The sequence below is a fragment of the Thunnus albacares genome, chromosome 17 (genome assembly GCF_914725855.1).
Source record: "Thunnus albacares chromosome 17, fThuAlb1.1, whole genome shotgun sequence".
NCBI classification, from domain to species: Eukaryota; Metazoa; Chordata; class Actinopteri; order Scombriformes; family Scombridae; genus Thunnus; species Thunnus albacares.
In genome coordinates, this window is record NC_058122.1 from 1,852,893 (window position 1) to 1,875,023 (window position 22,131).

At 39.3% G+C, this 22,131-nt stretch overlaps 2 protein-coding genes across 6 annotated transcripts in view; one reads left to right on the forward strand and one right to left on the reverse strand.

Moving 5' to 3' along the window:
- Positions 1 to 1,589: 1,589 nt before the first annotated feature.
- rrn3 (RRN3 homolog, RNA polymerase I transcription factor) lies at positions 1,590 to 12,667 on the forward strand. Its single transcript, XM_044331197.1, has 17 exons — positions 1,590 to 1,955; positions 2,187 to 2,243; positions 2,350 to 2,439; positions 3,356 to 3,485; positions 4,108 to 4,167; positions 4,448 to 4,511; positions 5,048 to 5,117; positions 5,466 to 5,564; positions 5,704 to 5,799; positions 6,714 to 6,834; positions 7,077 to 7,207; positions 8,075 to 8,205; positions 8,326 to 8,513; positions 9,497 to 9,605; positions 11,164 to 11,316; positions 11,475 to 11,559; positions 12,291 to 12,667. The coding sequence occupies exons 1-17, from the start codon at positions 1,860 to 1,862 to the stop codon at positions 12,438 to 12,440; spliced, it is 1,830 nt and encodes a 609-aa protein (XP_044187132.1). The 5' UTR covers positions 1,590 to 1,859; the 3' UTR covers positions 12,441 to 12,667.
- Positions 12,650 to 22,131, reverse strand: part of si:dkeyp-72e1.9 (syntaxin-binding protein 4) — a 95,451-nt gene continuing 85,969 nt past the window's right edge. For all 5 annotated transcript variants that reach the window (XM_044331192.1, XM_044331194.1, XM_044331191.1 and 2 more), the window contains 5 exons: positions 21,603 to 21,800; positions 18,124 to 18,240; positions 16,642 to 16,691; positions 16,348 to 16,475; positions 12,650 to 15,104 (listed from right to left, as the gene is read on the reverse strand). In XM_044331192.1, coding sequence (XP_044187127.1) covers positions 15,046 to 15,104; positions 16,348 to 16,475; positions 16,642 to 16,691; positions 18,124 to 18,240; positions 21,603 to 21,800 — 552 coding nt within the window. In that variant the 3' untranslated portion in view covers positions 12,650 to 15,045. The remainder of the gene's footprint in view (positions 15,105 to 16,347; positions 16,476 to 16,641; positions 16,692 to 18,123; positions 18,241 to 21,602; positions 21,801 to 22,131) is intronic.

Below are 22,131 nucleotides of genomic sequence, written 5' to 3' on the forward strand. Positions count from 1 at the left end.
ATTCAAATACACCTCCACATGAAGTCCATGTATCAGCATGTAAATTTTTCCAAACAGGTCATGAGGGCCCACTGAATGTTTTGATGAGCATGAAAATGATGTGAATCACACTGTGGCTTTTACAGTCACCAGATCTCAACACAACTGAACACCTATGATAGATATTGGAACGACGTGTTGATGCAACAAGTGCCACATAAAGATATCATTACTCTTTGTGTTCGGTATGGAAGAAGCTCTTATTGCTCTCACCACCACTGTCCATTCCACCTCAAAGAACACTGATTGGTAGAACATGAATAATTTGATATGCTTTAAGCTGAATGGCCTCTAGCAGAACAGATTCTGAAATCCACTTCAACCACACTCTTTCCCCTCTGATGCACCTACAGTATAAAAGTAATCTGCTGAAAGGAGTCCCTCAGCAGAGCTCTGAGGTGCAGGACCAGCCTCTCAAATAATGTTTGAACACATAAGTCTACTAATGGCTGGTGCAAATAAGAAAATATAAAATGTAGTTACTACAACTCAGCAGTAAGTAGTAGAGTTGGGTGTATGACCACATAATTTAGATATTTTACCATCTTACCATCCTGCAAAATTGGTATAGAAAGTCTTCATACATCCCATATATTCTATGTGTGGCTCAATACAAGTATATTACATGAACATATAGTCTCACAATGTCTCCTCCAACTGCTTCTTTTTGTATTTTGGCGCAAGTGTGAAGGATTTGAAAATGTCACTTTGGCCACTCCTAGTGGTAGTATCAAAAATAGACAAGCCAACAGAGCACTGCTAAATATAGGAACATTAGCAGCCTATAACCCGCACATGTATTTTATCTAGTATATCAACCTGGAACTCAAAAAGGAGATCTCTATTTCAGATATGTCACCATTCTCTGTTGAGGTTTTATATGAAACATTGCAAACAAATCCAAAGACGACAGTTTTAAACAACTTCATCAATGTTGTTTTTGGAATGATTTCTCCAGATTTATTTGTTGCAACTTTTATGTTCATTTTTCATTACCATTTAGAGATGTACTGTTTGGTCTGATGATGTCTGCAATTCAAAACAAACACACTACCTTATTAATAGTTTTGTCACCAAAAGTTCATATCCATAAATGACATTTTTTATTTAAAATGTTCAAAAACAGGGCTGGAGGGAGGTTTGTGTATTCTGCAGCATGACAACGAGCCCAAATATACAGCCAGTCATAAAGCACTATGTTCTTCTATCAACAAGAAGAACAAGGAGTCCTGCAACAGATGGTTTGGCCCCCATAAAGCCCTGATCTCAACATCATGGAGTCAGTCTGGGATTACATGAAGAGACAGAAGCAGCCCAAGTTGCCACAGAAGAACTGACCTGATGGCAGGTCGGTTGTTCCTGCATGTGCAGGTGTACCTATATGTCTATATCTATATTATGTATTATATATCTGTATTATATATGATTATATATCTCTTTATCTGTTCTTTGAATGTATTTCCTTTTTTTGTTGTTGTTGGTTTTTTTCATGAAACGCTGACCAACCGGAACCTATAACCCTATGAGCTGAGTGTAGGGGAAGATTCTTGACGCAGCACCGATGTTCACTTCCGTAAACAGACGGTGTTCTTCCTCTTGTGAAGATGGTGCTCTCACACGCGTTTGCTTACTTACAACATAGACGGACATTCATGTTCAAAACATTTTAAATCCTTCCCAAAAAGCAGTAACATTAATGTTTAACATTCGGCTGTTAATGACGTTAATAACAACGGAACCAGCTCGTGTTTCGCTCTTCTAGCGTACAGTTAGCTTCACAGTAGCAAAACAAGCTTTACTTTCCATGAGAGCAGTGAAATATGGAGATAGATGGTCGGGACTTTTTGAACAGTCCTCCTATGAAGACTGTCAGGTTTGGAGGCACTGTTGCTGAAACATTAGCTAAACACAAACAGGTGAGTTGTAACGTTATGAGAGTTCATTTCAATCCGGCAAGTAACTTTAGTTAAGCTGATGTAAAAAGTTGAGTCTGTTGCATTGAAGCGCTGCTCGGTACATTGTTAGAACACTTGACATTTCTTGAAGGAGCTAATGATGTATAACGTTACAATCTCTGTGTTGCTATATTATCAAGAGGTGTTTGTCAGCTTTCAGTGTCTGATTTGCTGTTTTTGTCTTGTTTGAAGGGAGACTCGGGTGACTACGAGCTGTTGAAACACCAGCTGGCTGATCCTGAGATAAAGGTACAGTAAAGCATCAGTGTGTTTGAGCTGTACTGGGATCTGTGTAATACCTGGAAAAAGGCTTGTGTGTCGCTTTGTAGCTGAGTGAACTCTCATCCTCTGACAGGATGCCCAGATCATCAGCTGGCTACAAGAATTTCGGAGTTGTGTGACCCAGCTTACCAAAGACCATGAACAGCTCATCTACACTGTGTTGGTGAGTCTGAAACAACCCTGAATGTACCGTCTACACATCAGTCCATGAAGAAAACAGTCAATTACAGGAAATTAATCAGCAACTATTTTGATAATCACTTACTTGATAATCTTCCTTGCAGTCATTTTTCTATCATTTAAACCATTTGCTGATTTTAGATTCTCAGATGTGAGAATTTTCTGTTTTTCTTTGTCTGATCACTCAAACAATCAATCTGTTATCATTAAAAATGGCTGATTAAATTTCTTCCTGATTGTCTGATCAGTGAAATGTTGAGGGAACCATTTGCTTGTTCCAGTTTTTCACTTGTGAGGGTTTACTGCTTTCCCTTGTCTTATATGATAGTAAACTGAATATGTTTGGGTGTGGGATAAAATAAGACATCTCAATATGTCAGCTTGGGCTCTGGGAAATAGTTTTCTCAATTATCTGACTATTTATAAACTAAACAAACATTCTCCGTAACCAGTTTGTCATTTGATTTTTCCAGAAGATTTATTACAACACTATATTGGTAGTACAGTATAAAATGAAATCTAAAATAATAAAGGATTTTATTCATATGGCTCACTTCTGACATGCCATTAAAGGTAGACTGATACTGACTTCCTGATATCAAAACCAATTATTCAGGAACAAACAGCTTCATCTGATAATATAGTGTTTAATGCTCGTGTCCTTTTTTTGTGTGCATTATGAGGAGAGAATAAAACAATAAAACTACTAAGTCAGTGAAGAAAATCAAAGAAAATGTGCTTGTAAATACTTCTGTGTTCATATGTGGAGTGTTCAGCAGGCAGCTCACTATAACTGACATGATGACCAACAGTGGCTGAAAATAATTGGAAACACAATAACCAGTGTGTGCTTCCATGCTGAAACTCCTGGTTGTGTGTGTGTGTGTGTGTTTTTCTAGAGGCTTCCCTGGGTGGGTCGGAGCCAGCCTGTGGTGGAGGAGTACATGGCCTTCCTCAGTAACCTGGTGTCAGCACAGACTGTCTACCTGTGTGCCTGCCTCAAGATGGTGGTCTCCCACTTCACTCCCAGTACGTTCCTCTAACTGGTGGTAAAATAACCCCAGGGTTCGAAAATGAAATAATGAATAGAAGTCCTCACAGTGGTATTTAAAATTTTGGTCTTAACTAGGGATGTGCAGAAAGCTCAGTATTTGTATTTGTATCTGTATTTGTTGAGGCAGCAAAATTATTTGTATTTGTATTTGAATAAAAGTGGAAACAGGCTTAAAAATCCTGTTTTTGTTTTTATTACACTTTTAATTTTAGAAAATTAAAGTCTTACAATAAGTGTTCATAAATAAACGACCTTATGAAGGAGGTCCCCACACCGGGTCTTGAACTGGAGTCTCCCTGATCATAGACGACTGCGCTGACTACTGAGCTAAAACTTTACTCTTCACCTCATTGCAGACAGACCTCTACTAATATTTTTTAAAATATTTGCATGAAACAAATATTCATAAAAAACCCAATATTTGTGCTTTGCTGAATAATGTATTTGTATTTGTGCACACCCCTAGTCTTAACATCACTGGTGTGTTTGTTTTAATTTCATGCTTTCACTTGGTTGTGAGTTTACATCTAATATCATCAGTGATTCATGGAGGAATAATGTATGTGTGTGTGTGTGTGTGTGTGTGTTTGTTTCCAGAGCGAGTGACCATCTGTGAAGGAGGAGTCGATATCTCTGATTCGGATGATGAAGATGAGAGTAGGTGTCATCTCTCTTATTTCATTTTGAAATCAGCATATATGATGTGGTTGTTTTTAACACTCCAGGACTTTGAGTGTATGTTCTATCTGACCAGGGTGTTTGATAGTGATAGTTGTTTTGGCTGCCTGCTCACATTTGTGGAGGTTTAGAGGGAGGGGCAGTAAGACGTGTGAATATGAAGCAGGCAGTGTTAAAGTATAACTTGCATCCTTATTGTCTAATCCTCTGGTTAAATAACATTGAGTTAACACTCTGCTGTGCCTTTTTATTTGTTCAGACCTCCCCAGGAACTTTGACCAGTGTCACCAGGCGTTGCAGCTCATTACCAAATATGTTCCATCGTAAGTTACCAATCGTCCTGATGACAACACGGTGTTTTTATCCATCAGGAAGTCATGATTTAATCATTCATCCATTTCAACATATCAGTTTCTCAAAATATTACATGTAATGTTATAAATCTATACCTGCTGTATGCATACTGAAGGTGGAGGAGAGGCTAGTTAGTGGTCTTTTAACTGTGCTTTAGGGAATATGTCTTCTAATACGGCCTAGCTGTCTTTTCTCATGGATAACCCTTCCAAAGAATAAAAACTGTTACACAACGAAACAAATTAATTGGAAACATTTTTCATTCATCAGAATATCTCTAAATAATTATATAATTATGATTAAATGCATTGGAGTGAATGAAAACTAACAAACATAATATTTTTAATATTTTCTTTGACTGTAGTGCTAAAAGGATTATTTGAATTCATTGATTGGTCGAGCTTCTCAGTTGCAAGGAAGTGCTGATATTCTTGGTTTTATTTGATCTTCATCTGCTGCCCTGGTCATGTGTATTATACTGTAAATGTTGATCCTCTCCTTTCAGCACAAGTCGCTTTCTGATGCCCATTCTGCAAGAGAACTTCCCCTTCATACAGAAATCCTCCAGAACACTGGTGAGAGACAACTGAACCATACACATCATGTTGTGATTGTGCACTTGAAGGCTAACTGGCTACGTTTTCACATGTCAGATGCCTCAAACAGTAGCGTGTGCTGCATTTAGTGACATCGGGAAACTGACTTGTTAGCCTGTTGGTTTGTGTTTTATTGCTCAAGCCTGATCCACATTATATTTACATGTATATTATAACATATTGAATGTTGTGAATGTTGTCTCTTACGCTCTAGCTCCTGTCTGAACATGTTGTATGAAACAGTTAGGGTCTAGAAAAGTACTGAGCTGTAAATAAATCATTAGAACAGTGGTGTTCTAATGATTGATGGTTTGTCACTCTCTTCAGGAGTATTACGTCCACAACCTCCTGAGAGTGACCGTGTACATTCCGTCCATTCGACGAGATGTTCTGGAGCTCATCATTGGAAAGACGCTCAAACTGGATGTAAGTGGTCCTCAGGCTCTAAATGATTATACTTAAAACACAACAGCTATATCAGGCTTACATGGAAGTCAGTGGAAGGAATAGTTACACACACCCAACATCTTCACCTGGAATAGTGAAGTGTGTGTGTTTATTTCAGGTGAGTGCATCCCGCTCAGACATCGAGGAAGCAGAAGAGAACGCGGTGCAGGACCAGCGGGCAGAGGAGCGTACTGAGGAGGGACTCTTTGACATGGTAACAGCCAGCAACTGTTTACTGGAGGTTTTTAAGTTAATGCTTTTTCATTATGGACATTTTTAGAAATACTCAGTGATTTGAGTCTTTACGACAGCAGCAAATGATATGAAAGGATACAGCTGGTGTTAGTCAATCATTTTCTTATTGCAAGACAGATGTCATGAGAAGACCAAAACCAACAATATGTTAATCTGTCTTTCAATAATTCCTGACTTCCCCTACTCTGTCTGTGGCACTCAGCCACAAGCCCACTTAACGCACAGTGCATCTGACTGTTAACACCACTGCAAAGTATTCAGCAGTTGTGTATAAGAATTAAATTGTATGACAAGTAAATGAGCTATATAACTAGAAAAGGCAAATGTTTAGTTGTAGTGAAAGGCTGGGTGAAGCTGAAGTATCAGTTGAAGTGAAAATATAAAAGGAGCTGACTAGTCAGGTGAAGTTGTAGCAGTTAAAGTGTAACTTCCAAAAGGAGTTATTGTCAGTTCTAGTGTTCAAACTGTAAAATGTCAGTCCATGTATCAGCGCATTAAGTATCATTTGAAGTATAAATGATCCAAATGAAATATCAGTGGAAGTGAGATGAATGAATGAGTGAACACTGGTTGGTATGAAGCAGTTACGCCACTTCAAAGTATGAAGGAGTTGTTTTAGAATGTATCATATGACAGTACATGAATTATAGCAGGCTTTCAAAATTGCTTAGCATGCTCATATAAAACAAATGTCTGCATAAACCCAGGTCTGTAAGACAGTAAAAATCATATATATAACTATTTTAGTACACACTCACATTGTAGAAAGAATATTGTATTTGTATTACAGTTTGTGATGTGTGTGTGTGTGTGTGTGTGTGTGTGTGTGTGTGTGTGTGTGTCTGTGTGTGTCTGTGTGTGTGTGTGTGTCAGGATGAAGACGTGTCAGCAGATCACCCCTCCAGGACTGTGATGGCACACCCGGTGGCTGAGAGGCTGGACAGTCTCATGGCTGTTCTGTTGGCTTACATCAAGGATGTCTGTCATCTCAATGGTACCTGAATTACATCACTTACCTTTCCTAACTGGGACTGACCAATAAGAAAGAGCAGGACTTAGGGAGGATCTGATAAAGTAAAAGAACTGAAGCCCTTTCACTCAACACATTTTTGAATCCAATAAAAAGTCAAGTTGAGTTTGTTTACTTAGAAGTGTTTGTATCCTTGTGTCAGGAACCCTGTGGGTTATACGGTGTTGCATCCTCTTCACTGCTCTTTCCTTTGTTCTCTCTCTCAGGCTCTTTTCATGTGGAAAGGACGAAGGAGCTGTACAGAGAACTGTTGAGTGTGTTTGACAAGCTCATTCTGCCAACACATGCTTCCTGTCATGTCCAGTACACACTCTTTTACCTCTGCAGCTTCAGACTGGTCAGTACTCTCCACACCGGCATGAGTGTAACATTTTAGCTTTCAGTCTGGTCCGCAGCAGTCAAACATATGATCAGTTGGACTGAGGTCAGGTCAGAACTCCTTGGTTGTGTTCCCTGTGTGTTCAGAAAAAAAGAAAACGTCCACACCAGCATTTCCAGGCCATTCTGTCCACAGTGACACACCTGAACAATAGAAAAAGAGTTCAGATTAATGACAACAGCTGTGCTGTATCATCGGCTGTATCCACATTTAACACGAGCGATTCAAAGGTCAGGAACAACAGAAAGACGTCTTCTTTGCTGCCAAATAAACTGTGTCTGGAATGAACCCTTTACATTTAGAGAAGATTTGATTTGATTTAAAGAAAAAACAAACTCTTTCAATTTGATAGAATTTGACAACCCATCATTAAGTACCTTGCAGCTTATAATTAGAAGACACAGTATTAAAACACAGCAAACAGCTGCACAACATACATTAGATCAGACCAGATGTGTTTGATGTATTTAACTATTCAAACAAATATGACCCATTCTTCCTTCTTTCCTTAGCCTCTAACAGTAACTCATAATCCATAACATCCAATAAACATAACACAGGTTACTCCAATCTCCCCACAACGGACTTCAGTCTTACTGGTTTTATATTATCTACATGATGTAGTGGTGTGTGTTGTTCACTGTAGCTAAAGTTACGGAGTGTCTACACACTGAAACACCAAGCCAGTGTTTTAAGATTCATCCACTGTGCTGAGTCAGAAAAAAGCAGTTTTAATATGGTGGAAGATGATGCTTTTACAAACATATGGATACATAATATTATGGAGTCTTGTATGCATTGTATTTTGTGTGTCATCTGGCTCAGGCCCTGGCAGAGGCCTTCCTGGATCACCTGTGGAAGATCCTGCAGAATCCCTCTCAGCCTGCCGTCCTCCGCCAAGCTGCTGCAGGATACATGGGAAGCTTCCTGGCCCGAGCCAAGTTCGTCCCCGTGCTGTGAGTTCATTTGTAGTTCCTGCTACAGAAAACAAAGTGAGCAGTTTATTCCTCTAAATGAATCTTACTGTTGTTCTAATCCAGCTTCCACCTCCTCTCTGCTTCCCCCCTCTCCTGCAGCACCGTGCGGGCTTGTCTGGACCTGCTGCTCTCGTGGATCCATCGCTACATTGACAGTCAGGACAGCAGCGGCAAACAGGCCTACTGTGACATCAGCCTGCACGGGCCCTTCTACACAGCCTGCCAGGCCGTCTTCTACACACTCATCTTTAGACACGGAGCCATCCTGGGGGGCAACATGAAGAAAGGTACACAGCTCTAAACGGGGCCTACATCAACACCCTGCAAAGCATCACATGCTGCTCAAACATGACTCTGTTAGATAAATGAGTCACTTTATCACCTTGACATCTGAATGCCTGTCTGTGACTTTATTCTGAAAATTCTCAACCACACAGGCCAAACAAAGCCTTTCAAGTGGCTCTGTATGAAATGGGCTTTTAAAATACTGTTTGAATGCCCAGTACAGGCATTCAAACAGTATTTAAATATATATATTATATATTCAAAAAATATAAAAAAATATATAGTCATATAACAGATTTACAATAAAGATAACACTTACTTGTAACTCTTACCTTTGAATTGGATATTCAAATATATATATATATATATATATATATATATATATATATATATACATTTCAGACTGTTTGTCATATATATATATATATATATATATATATATATATATATATATATATATATATATATATATATATATATATATATATATATATTTGAATATCCAATTCAAAGGTAAGAGTTACAAGTAAGTGTTATCTTTATTGTAAATCTGTTACTTTGTTTTATTGTGTTGATTAATCTAGTGTGTAAAATGTCAAAAATAATGACAAATGTCCAGTCATGTGATGTTTTCAACTCAACAGTCAAAAATGTAAAATATGGCAACAAATCCACTGATAACATAAAATCATCAAGTCTAGTTTTGTAACAATAACAAGTCATAGAGATGAAGATCTGTCTTTATATCTGTGTGTGTGTGTTTTTGTTACCTTTTGGGAACATTTTCCAGTATGAACACTGACCTCATGGGGGCTAGTGGTCCTCATGGGGACCAAAATGTCATTTCTGAGGTCCTGTTTAAGGTTAGGATTAGGATTAGTCTGTCCATAATGAATGGCAGTCAATGTAATGTCTTAACAATCCGTGCAAACTTGTGTGTGTGTGTGTGTGTGTGTGTGTGTGTGTGTGTGTGTGTGTGTCTCAGGTCTGGAGTACCTGCAGAGTCTGAACCTGGAGCGAGTGGTGATGTGTCAGCTGAACCCCCTCAAAGTCTGCCTGCCGTCAGTCACCAACATGTTTGCTGCCATCACCAGGTACACATCAGCCTGCTCTGCTGCATCATCACTTTTACTTTGAGATTTACTGGTGTAAAAATGTTGAAACAAAGTTGCCTCAGTGGTCAGTCTGCCTTGAAATCATCTGTGTAACTTAGACTTTTCATCTAACTCTATGACAGAAAGAAAAAAGCACATTTCCCTTTAGTCATACAGTACATTAGGAGGAGTGGGCCATATGTATAAAATCTTATCATGAAGCTATTCATGAACATGAACACTTGCATAGAGCTGCAATGATTAGTCAATGAATCAGGAAGTTGATTGTCAGAAAATGAAACTGTTTGGATAATTGATGAATCCTTTCAGTTTTTCAAGACAAAAATGCCAAATATTTAATGGTTCTAGTTTCTCAAAAGTAAAGATTTGCTATTTTTTCTTGACATATATGGCAGTTAATTGAATATCTGAACATTTCAGACTGTTTGTCACGCAAAACTAGCAACTTGAAGAAAACACCATGGCCTCTGAAAAATTGTGAACTCTGCCATTTTTTCACTATTTTCTAACATTTCATAGTCTAAACCATTAATCAACTTATTGAGAAAATAATTGACAGATTCATTGATAATGAAGATGATTGTTAGTAGAAAGTCATAGATAAGCTGGTATATCCAGCACTGCCTAAAGTCAAAGTGATGACACAGTTCACACAGTGGACAGTAGAGTGCATTGTTTGATATAAAATAAAATAAAAGAAAAAACACTGTATCTGTCCCAGTTCACCTGCAATCTATACAAGAATCAACAGTCATCAGAAGGTTATGATATATTGGATTCAGTGTGAATATTATGATTCATGTCCAAACAGTTATGGAAGAACCTCCACATACAGTTATCACTTCATGTTAAAACTCTGCAGTGGTGCAAAGTAACTAAGTACATGTCAGTTACTCAAGTACAGACTTATTATACTCATATAATAAGTAATAAGTATATACTTACACTCATTATTCTGAAATGGGCCATCGTGCATAATGAAAGTAAATTTTGGTACTTCAAGTATATTCTAATGATAATACTTTTGTACTTTTACTCAGGCCATGACTTTTACTTGTAACAGAGTATTTGATTGGACGTTTAGTCATCTGTCTTTTATGTTTAGTATAACCACGTGCTTCTAGATAACTTGATTTGTTTGCTTTATTAATTATAAGTCTCTCAATTCCTGAATGTGCACACTTTACTATCACCTTAATATACCTGTAATACTGAGTGGCTGATCCTACATATTTGTTCATTATGTGGAAATTAAATAATACCAACAAATGTATGAGCTTGACTGAGCCATATTTATGCAAGTCATGGGATGTCTTCATGAATCAAGTCAGAGAAACCTTCACCCACCTGTAGTTTAACAGGCACAGTAGCAGTTACTGAAAATGTGTCACACAAGTGACTACTTGCAAATACTGCAAATAAATACTGCAAATGTGGGTACTGGGACAGACTCAAGTCCTCAAGAACTATTGTGTTTTATTTAGCATTTATACATTGCAAATGTTCCCCTCTAGCAGCGGATGTGTTTTTGTTGCAGGAAGTATCAGGTGGTGTTCTGCTACACCATCATAGAAAAGAACAACCGTCATGTACTGCCGGTGGTCCGCAGCTCTGGAGGAGGAGACTGTGTGACCACCAACACCAACCCTCTGGACAGCTTCTTTCCCTTCGACCCCTACCTGCTCAAGAGGTACGCCAGCTGGAAGACTTTGCTTATTCTCTGTAATGCAACACCAGCAAGACTCTTTTATGTTCTATTTAAAACAATCTCACCATGAGTTCCAGTCAGAAGCTGAAGAGAGGTGCTGCTCATCTACAAACTGTGTGTTTGTGTGTGTGTGTGTTTAGGTCTGGTCAGCTGATTGAGCCACTGTACCAGGTTTGGGAGGAACTAGCAGACACAGAGCTGCTTGTCACCAAAACAGGCCAGCAGGTGAGATGACAGAAAGATGAACAGTTTTTGGGGCTTTGTGAAAGACAGAAAGACACAAACAGTTATGGCTCCAACTGAGCAGCATTTTCATGATCAATTATTTTCTTTAATCTCTCCTCACAGTTTGGAAGTTGGAACTAGAAAGTGGTTAGAATTTTTGAAGGAAAAATCACTAATAATTAATTGATGATCCAATGCTGATTAATTCTCTGTTGATCAACTAATCAATCAATCAAATCATCATTTCAGCTCCAAAAACATTCAAAATCAAAGCAACAGAGGCTGAAATCTCCTGACTTTTAGTCTGTATGGATCCTACATTTCCCTGAATGCATCTTGACAGCTTTCACACTTTTCAACCTCCACACTGCAGTTTATAACACAGACTTTCTGCTACAAATTTCATCACAATGACATCATTAGGGTTATTTACTGAACTGACAAAGCTCCTCCTGAGCCACAGAAGACATTATCATTGTTTTCACAGACTGAGCAGTACTCCTGTTGACTAGTAAATTGACTTTGACATGTAAAACTGGTGGAGTGCTCTTTTATGTCTGCTAGATGAAACATAAACAAAAAAAACCAGAACATGTATGAAAGTGAAAATGACTGAAATATATTCTGTATGAAAGCACAGCATCAATATTCAAATGTGAACGTATTGAATTGACCGAGTTGTCTTGTGGTCACTTAAACCTGGTTGTTGTTGTTTACTCCGTGTCCATCAGGGCTCGAGGGAGGACGAGGATGACTTCCTGTGTGGGGAGTCTGCCCAGTCAGAGGGCATTGTGGGAATGACACCCAGTTCCTACGACTCCAACCTCCGCAGTCCAAACAGCGTGGGCTCACCCCCCTTTGCCTTCCAGAGACCTTTCTAGCCCCTCATCATGGACTGTCCTGCTCTGATGGACCTACCTGGGGTCCACTGTGAGACCAGAAGCTTGTGAGGAGCAGACGTGGCTCTCTTCCCCTCAGATGCCACACACTCTGTATGGACATGACCTGATCATCCACATGACATTTAATTTATAAGGACTCAAACACACTGAGACAGTCACACTTCTCTATTCATACAAGAGTACTTGTCTTGTGTTAATGTGTAAAAGAAAAAAAAGTGCAAAAATAATGTTGAAACTGTAAAGAAGGCACCAGTATCACTGTAAGGAAATATTCTGATGAGGTATTTTAAGTTTGAAAGTCTACATATTGTAGATAGTAGAGTATTGTAGAGGGGCCTTACTAACTGACAGTTCTGTGCTCAACTCAAATTAGACTGAGCTTGACAAGTTGTTATATTCTATGGGCAGTAAAATATTGTTATGATTACTTTCAGATTTTATTGGTTCGTATTTTTTTAGGTCTTAAAACATTACTCATGTCCATATGTACATTGGTCACTCACTGTAAGCATTGTTTCTTTCTAGACTGCTGTGAAGAGGTCTCCTCCTAAAGCTGCTTCTATTTAGGTGATGAAGACAAACTCCACACTCCTCTTCCTGTGCAAAAATGCAATCTTAAATTCATCTGAAGCTAACATGAAGCTTCAGCAGTCTTATGTAAATATATTCATCCGCCTTAGTTCAACAAGGAAACACTGTGGAAACACAAAGAAGAAACACTGGAAGAACTTTATTCAGATGTTTGTCTTTTTAGTAGCGATGTTCTTCTTTGTGTTTCTGCAGTGTTTTCTTGTAGAGGAATAGTAAAAAGAGTTGGTAAGATACCAGCTTGATGTGTCTGAGACTGAAGCCTCATAAAACAGCTTCCAAACAAGAACTGTAGAGTTTGACCTGCATTACTTATATTGAAATTGCTTTTAAGACGCCAGTCTGGACAGTAAAGTCACCAACAGTGCTTTCAGTGAGCATACATATGAGCATGTGAGTATCATTTTACAACAGACTTGAAGAAATGTGAGCAAGTTCTATAAGACACTGAATGTTATTGCTCTGCAACTTTCTCTAAGAATCGATTTTCAGTTTTTCTTTTTTACTAGTTTATCCATTTTTAACAAACCATGTTGCTCTGTAGATATTTGTGTGGCGATGCTGGTGAAACTTCTGTGGATTTAAGATGAACTCATGTGTCTTTTCTCCACCACATCATATCCTTCATTGTTTGATACATATGGCACCTGACCTGCACCTGAAACACTGAGGAAATCTGTCCTGCGGTGACTTTTTGTGTGCTTTTGTTAAATAAATTACAATTATTCTCTCTCAGACTGGAATAACCCTGACATCAGTTCACAGTCTGTGTAGTTTGTGCAATCACACATCAACATGACAACAGTCTGGGACAAAAAGAAAACTGTCAGCCTTTGGAAAACACTGCTTCAATACTGTTAGTAGTCGCAATAAAATATTAGGAGACTAATGGAGTCCAGTCATAAGTTATTCCTTTAATATAAAACAGTAACAGAAAGAATAAGAGGCCACACCAAAGATGCAATCTGATTGAATTACAGGACATGTCAGTATTTTAAATGCATTTGCAGCTGTCTGTATAAACAAAACCAATGTTATACATGTAGCCTATGTTGATGTCTGCCTAGACTCTGTGACTACCAAACACAAGTTTACACAGCAGGAGCTACAGCAGCTCCCAAATGTACAACATTAAAGCTACTCCTGGATGCAGGAGACACAACATGCAGTGATATGACGACACTGAATGAACACCGCCCAAGTCCAAATTCTCTGTGAATACTTCATTTCTTGCCTTTTATTCATGAATAAGGGCACGAGGAGAGTTAGGGGACACGGTGGGGAGGGGAGGGGAGGGGGGACAGTTATTTTTCTACTTTTTGCTTGACAGTTCATGACCTCTGGGGCAGAGCAAACGAGCGATGGAGGAAGATGGCAGCGAGTTACTATGACACAGAGGAAGACTCTGGATTGTCCTTTCCAAGCAAACAAGTTCTCCTTTACATGCAGCCCATGGAGTGAATCTATGTGTGTGTGTGTGGGTTAGAAAAGAGGTCAGAGAGGAGTATTAACAAGGTTTACAACAGCGTCTGTGTGTTGTGGATTCGTTCATGCAGCTCCTCCAAACACCACCTGCTGTCATAGTAACACAAAAGAGAATTCCAGCAGACTTTTTATTTGGCAGAGCACTTCTCATAGAGACTTCTGTACATATGATTAATGGTTGAATACTGAGAGTCCTTGGGTCATGGCTGAGTCCATCATATCCCACTGCTGAACCCTTGATAAACACTGTGGAATATGTCAAAGGAAGATACTAATTTGATGAGTGCAAGCAAGCTTTGGCATTAAATCGTTGGCTGTTCAATTGTTGTGTTCAATCTGTCCCTGTGAAGTGTGGATTTGACTGAATTGAAGTGATGTCACTATTTTGAAAAGGTGTATCGGATGGCGTTCTGTCTGTTTGACTGCGGTGTCGTCCATCGTGGGTTCAGCTGCTTGTTTGGCGCTTCAGCCTGCCCAGGTCCTCCCACAGTCCTCTCTGGCTCTTTGTTGCTTACATATGGGGAGGGCTGACATCCAGGACTGATGCTGCCTCCGACGCACTTGCTGACGCTGCAGGTCAATCACAGTTAGTACATAAACAGTTACAAACATCATCAGCATCATCATGTCACAGAAAAACATGAAACAATACAAAGGAACACTGAACAAGAGGTCAGGAACACATTCAAAAAGTACAGGTGCTTTAGGCAGAACCCTGAACATTCCTCCTTCACTTTCACCTGCAAACCATCGAAATCTAATGGAAGACTGCCAGCAAATGAACTGAAGATAAAACATTTTGATCTTGGTATTTTTTTTCAATTAATAACACAGAAAATAAATATTAATAAAATGAATAATCATCTGTCACTTTAATATTGTGGGGTGTAAGGCACACTGCAGCCTGTAGCAGGGCTTTGAGCTTTTATCCGTTAAGCTAGACCAGTGGATCCCAAACTGGGAGGATTGGGAGCAGAGGTGGTGGTGCACATGATGAGGGGAAAATGTGGAGTAAAACTTAAGTTGAAAAAATGTTTATTACTTGTTAAACACAGGTATAAATAATAACTAATAACACAATTGCTGGACAGAGTCACCCTGTGCTTTTATAGCTGCTATCATCTTGGAATAAAAAGAAGATTGTTAACAATCCTAATATTTTAGAATACATTTGGTACTATTATGAGTTTCTTTTTATGTTTACTATTTCATGGCCTACATGCCAGAAAACACAAAAGGATGTGTGTGTATTAAGATTCAAAGTTCATTCTTGATGCTGGAAACAAGAATGATCTCACCACAAGGTCCATTCAGTGGCTGTTCTGGAGCTTTCGATCATATCACACAATCTTCCTCAGATCTTCCTTTTCTGAGGAAGATACTGAGTGGACCTTGTGTTTGTTTTTTCAAATGTGTGTCTTAATTTATTGGTCAACCACTCACAACTTCCTTCTTACTTACAAACTCTTTGGAAATGACAAAAAAGTATCAGTCCAGTCTACTCTATTCCTGTCTTGCGTGGTGTTGGGCTGCAACTAACAATTATTTCCTTTATTGATTAATTTGAAGATTATTGTCTCCATTAATCAGTTATGTGTTTGGTGTATATTCTTCTAATTACTGTATATCATAGAAATGAAAGAAAAGCAGCATATCTTCATCTGAGAAGATGGAACCACTGATTTTTTGGTTAGGTCAAGTTATTCATCAGTAATAAAGATGAATTGTCTGTTTAATCGATTAATCCAACTTTGGGTGGTGTGTACTAGTGTATTCTTGTCTTTTTCATTGTGCTCCAGCATGCAGTCTGCACCTTTGTCATCAGTGAGAGAGCAGACTCCCTGCACCAGCTCTTTGGCCTCTGCAGCCAGCTGTGAGGCAGGATCAGGAAGAGGTGACGGGGTGTCTGGGCTTTCTGTGGCTGGAGATGACCTGTTGCTCCTGATATACAACACACACACACACACACACACACACACACACACACAGACACACAGACACACAGAGAGAGAGAGACACAGACAAGAAAAGTTATTACAGCATGACTTGCAGAGCTGTGAGTGACTAATAACGTGATGTTGAGCTGTAGATGTTCAGGGTCTCTTACCTGACTTCTCCTGCAAACAGGCTGGGTGTTGTTAACACTTTGTGGACGTTCTGAGGAGAGAGATAATGATGCCAGTTATGTGAAGTTCTGTTGTCTCAGTTTTCTCAGTAACACTGAATCAGTTTTAGACTGTCCTCAGGTGTCTTTCAGATCGGGTGTCTATGTTTTGATGTATGCATGATATGTTCCCTTTTGGATCTGGTGCAATTTTAAACCTGTGAAGATGTCTGGTGCACACTTTCCACCGCAGTTCTGGGTCGCATCTAACTCAAACTGCAGGTAAAGTCTTTATATGCACCACAGAGAGAGTTTGTCTGTGTTATTTTGGTAGCTCACTTTGTGTCAAGACTAGACGGATAAAACCAATCTTTTATTTTGTGATTGTAGTCCGACTCACTGAAAGTCCCGGAGCTGGGGAGCAAACTGTCAATCACAGCTGTCAATCAACGCCCAGCAGACATCATCTTTTTCTGTGTTGTTTATTCAAATAAACAACTGTGTTTCTGTAAAAATGATGCATATATCTTGTATTAACTATCATTAAGATACTTCATGTATTTGCTGTGTGTTTGTTTATATATAATTTACTATCCATTGTTAAGATGTATAACAGGTGTCTGGGTCAGACAGGACTTTGGTTGGAGCGTTTTAGAACGTGTAGCATATTGAGTTGTTAATCTGGACATATAGAGTATATTGGAACCAGCACCCAGCGTCCATCAGTGGTATTGCACTTTAAGGTACTTCTGCAATGGCTTCAATTTCAAGCTGTGGTTGTTGCTGCTTTAATGAAACATGATGTTTGAAAGTGTCATGGAGACTATGCCTGTTGTTCATATCTATTGACTGTTTGAAAGGCTTATTAAGTAATCAATCACTTTTATCAAACTCCACAGGCAACCACTGGGAATCGTTACAAATACAGTGATTATTTCCTAAACAAGCTACTGGCACAGACGTTTTGTGCTATGGACCAGAAAAACCAACATCTGAAAGATCTCTACAGAGACCTGCAGGTGTTTTCAGGGTGAAGGATGCAGACTGCTGTTTAGTGACCGCTGTGACTTCTATGTACATGAATACACTCTACAGACTTAACCAACACAGCTGTAGCATGTTAAACATCATGTAAGCCAGTGGGGGCTAACAAAGTGTTAAGTGTGTCTTTATACTGACCTGCTGCTTCTTAACTAAAACAGCAACATAGTGCATGAAGATTCTTACAAATCTGAATAATTTATTTGTGATTATAAATAATCTTAAAAAACAAATTAAGCATAGTATAACAGCTTTGAAAAACAGTTTTGTAATGAGTGTATTTGAATATATTAATGAAATAAAATCAGTTGTTTTTAAGCTTGTATCTAGACTAGACAGATAAAATGACTGATGATTTAGAGCAAATGTCTTTACAGCTAGAATTGGTGGAAAAGTCCAAAATGTTTGACAGAGGTGTTGTGTGATAGTGGTAAAGAGTTGTACCTGTGCAAAGCCCAGTAGTTTCTTGTTTGAGATCTCCAGGTGTTTCCTGTTCAGCTCTGACTTCCTCAGCTGGCAGTCGATGGCTGTCAGCCTCCTATTCAGGTCGTGCACATCCTCCTGACAAACACAAATCACACACACATCTGATCAATGACTGTGTTGTTTATAAGTGGGATCACTAGATGAATAAATATGAGGGTGTAACTGTAGAAGATATGGTGAACATGAAGCCACTATGTGTAGAAAAGTTCTTTGATCAGAGCATCTTTCAAGTTATTTCAAAGAAAAATCAGATGCCACTATCAGATGTATTATTCTCTCTCTGTAATAACTGTATTTGCACTGACACCAGTAGTGGGCAGGGCCTACACACAAAAACCATGCATACGCCATTTCCACACATTCACTGGTATTTATAAAGATAGAAAGTGAGGTGAGAATGTGCACCTCACACAGACTTCAGACCAGGTGTTTTTGAGCCAGCTGCAGGTTATATGATAAGGTGAAGGTGGAAAAACAACGTGAAAGATGGAATCTAAAAATAATAACCGTGCACCTCTGTCATGCATTATGACAGCTGCTCTGGTGCTGTTGGAGAACATTTCCGATGCAACATAATCAGTAAAACTGCACTTCTTCTTTCCCGTTTGTTTCACTGACAAGTCTAAAGACGTGTGCAGCAGGCAGCTCGTTGAATATCTTCATCTATTTATGGCCAATTGTTGGAGTGAAAATGAGGCTAGTTTCACAATGACTGTGATTTGTAAAATCACAACCATGTGTGTGCAAGTCTTTATAAATCTGACGAAAACAATGCCCGTATTTCTGTCTGTCTGCCTGTATTTCTGTCTTTGTGCATATACATCTGACACCAGGATTTGTTTGAAATTGTCAAAACTGTCATATTTTCTATGTTCAGTTCCCATAATTTCTTTTGAAATGATGGGAAAGCTCATAACTCCAGAGTTATGAATGAGGTTCAACATGGGAAAATACCTTTTTTTGCACTTTTCAAGGACAGGTTCACAATTTTTCAAGTGTGCCTTAAAACAACAGTCAGGTGTCCATATGAACAATGAAAGAGGTTTTCCTTGCTGTAAGCATTCCTCCTGTTCATACTGACTATTAAAAGATCCCCTTCAAATGTGCTTCAATATCAGTGATGGAGGCCAAAATCCACAGTGTGTCCACACAGTCATTTAGTGCAAAAATGCATTTAAAAGTTGATGTGAAGCTTATATGAGGCTTCAGCAGTCTGAGTTAGTCATATCAAGTGGATATCTGACACATTTACTTTATTTTAGCATCAAATTCTCTCTTTGTGTTTCCTCAGACAGTGTTTCTCTGTTGAGCTGTGGTGGAAGGATCTTCTAATGGTCAGTATGAACAGCAGGAATGATTACAGCAAGAAAAACATGTTTCAATGTTCATTTAGGAGAACTGTTTTTTAAGAAAGACTTGAAAAATTGTGAGACTGTTCTTTAAGTTAGCCTCTAACATTAGTTCGTCAGTGTCCATCTACTGTCAAGTGTCACACAAAATGTTTTAAACAATATCAGATCATGAAATAAAAATAATAACTGATCACTCAGGTTTAATCCTGCATCGAAAACTGATATTATTAAAAAGTTACTGTGGATGAACCTTGCTGAATGTCTGAATATCAGACATCAACTATCTTCACCTACGTGTAGATAGAACAGCCTCCATTCATTTACATTTTGGATATATCTGTACCATGAGAAGTCATGCTGAATTAGCTACTAGTACTTGCTGCCCACACTGTATCCATGGATGTGCAGACAGCAACCATCTGGATTACCACTGATACTGAAGAAAAAGTCTGAATTTGATGATTGTGAGGTGCCCTGATTCCAGGAGAGGAGAATGACAAAGGGCTGTCCTCATTTTTTTGGCTGGATATTGCTTTGTGTCAGTATGAAGCAGCTGATTCCTGTGAGCCAGCGTGCAGCCAGAGGATTTACCACCCGAGATGAAAAGCCACAGGTAGTGAGGCAGTAAGCCTGAGAGCCAGAGCAAATGAATATAAAGCCTTCTTCTCATCAAAGCAGGGTGCTGGTGAAAACATAGGCAGGGCTCCGTGGCTCAGTCAGCGGGGCTGTTAGAAATGCAGCTTGATGTATTTCACAGAGACGCAGCTACAAAAGAAGGCAGCAAACTGACAGAGCTGCAGGGCTTCCAGTGTGTGGAGGAGGAGGGAGGAAGGAAGACAGCCGAATGGAAAAGCTTGGCTCTGTTTTTTTTTTTTAACTCGAACGATATCATACGATATCATCTGCACAGTCAACTGTTTGCTATGGGCTTGACTCCATGCTAACTGTTGAGCCTGCTCCTAGGGCTACTGAGACAGCACATGGAGACAACAAGAACTTGGCTGCTTGTGTTTTTTCCTCCACATGAACATGAAGGAGCTAAAGAAAGGCTGGGTAATCTGCTGCTTTCCATAGCCAATAGTTTCTTTTTCAGTAGTACTTACACTGTACATACAACATCTACAGAACTGCTGCAGAACCACAGAACTCTTACATCGAGCAAAAATCCAGCTTCACTTTTGTAACGACCCTCTCTGGACAGGACTCCTTCCTGCAGGCTCTTGGTGGGCGGAGTTGGGTTGTCAGGGAGATTCAGCTCACCTGGATTTACTGGTGGCAGTCAGCCACTTGCCCTCTCTCCTGTAGCTCCCACCCTGCTTTGTTTTGCTGTGTTTAGTTTAATATATGTACAATAAATCTATTTTTCAGTTAGAACTCATGTGTGGTCTCCTCTCCTTTTTTGTAATGCTTTAGAATTTTTTAACACTTGATCTGTATCTGGATCGGGAGAAAAGCAACTTGATTCAAGGTCTAAGTGCATGCAGAACATGTTGCAACCAATAGTTGCCAAGAAATTTCACTCAAAAACACAAATGTCAGTCTGGACCAAAGTGGAAGACCAACACGCTGTAAGTGTGGCACACTAACATTGTCACCCTTACAGTCACTCTGCTGTCAAGGCTAAAAATCCACTTAACAAGTTGAAAAGTCACATAATCCCGCCTCTTCCTGCTGTCTCAAGCTGCCCATCAAAAAGCTATAGACTGACCTTTCCTCTGCATGGCAACAATAAGTAGATTATCACTGTGTTTGACCTGGTCAAAGTCTGCCAGCCGCGCCTCACTAATGCATACAGACATCCGCTTATAAGTAGCAGGTGTAAACGCAAAAGCCCACGAGTCACTATCCAGATACAGATTGTAGGTTAATACCAGATGTCTAAACAGTGTGTAAATGTTTTTGAAATACTGGTATCCAGTACACCTATTGTGTCCATTTTGTCATGTTTTATGTAGAATAGGAATGTACAAACTCTCAAAAATTGCAGTGCAGTAAAAAGTACAATGTTTCCTCTGAAACATAGGGTAGTAGAAGTTGAAAACAGTGTACAATAGAAATAGTTACAAGTTCTTGTTTGATACTCACCTTGGTGGCCTCCACTCCTCGTGCTTGCCTCTTGCTGGCCAGCTGGTTCTTCAGGTCTCTGATCTCAGCCTCCAGCAGCTGGATCACCTCCTCGTAGTCCTGCTCAGCGCTGCTGGCCTGCCGCTGCACCGCCTCGCTCTCGGCTGCCTGCAGGCGGCTCTTCAGGCGGGTGTTCTCCTCCACAGTCAAACATGCTTTCTGCAAAAGACAACAGGATGTTCTGTGTGTTAGACGCAACATCATTCAGAGACCTACAGCTGTCTCTTAAATGTGTAAATAAATCTCAATGGCATTTAAAGGTAGAGTCAGTGATTCTAATCCAATACACTTTTTGTCAAATTCAGCGAATATCTCCTCATGGTCTGCTAGCTGTCTGATGTTCAGACACACCCCTGGCTCTGTAAATGTGCTGTTGTGCTCACATGAGAATATATATATATATTTTTTCCACTTGTGATAAAGTGTGAGACGAACAGAAGTGACTCTACAGCTGATGGATCTCTCTGGATCACGCCATATTTCTCTTTTG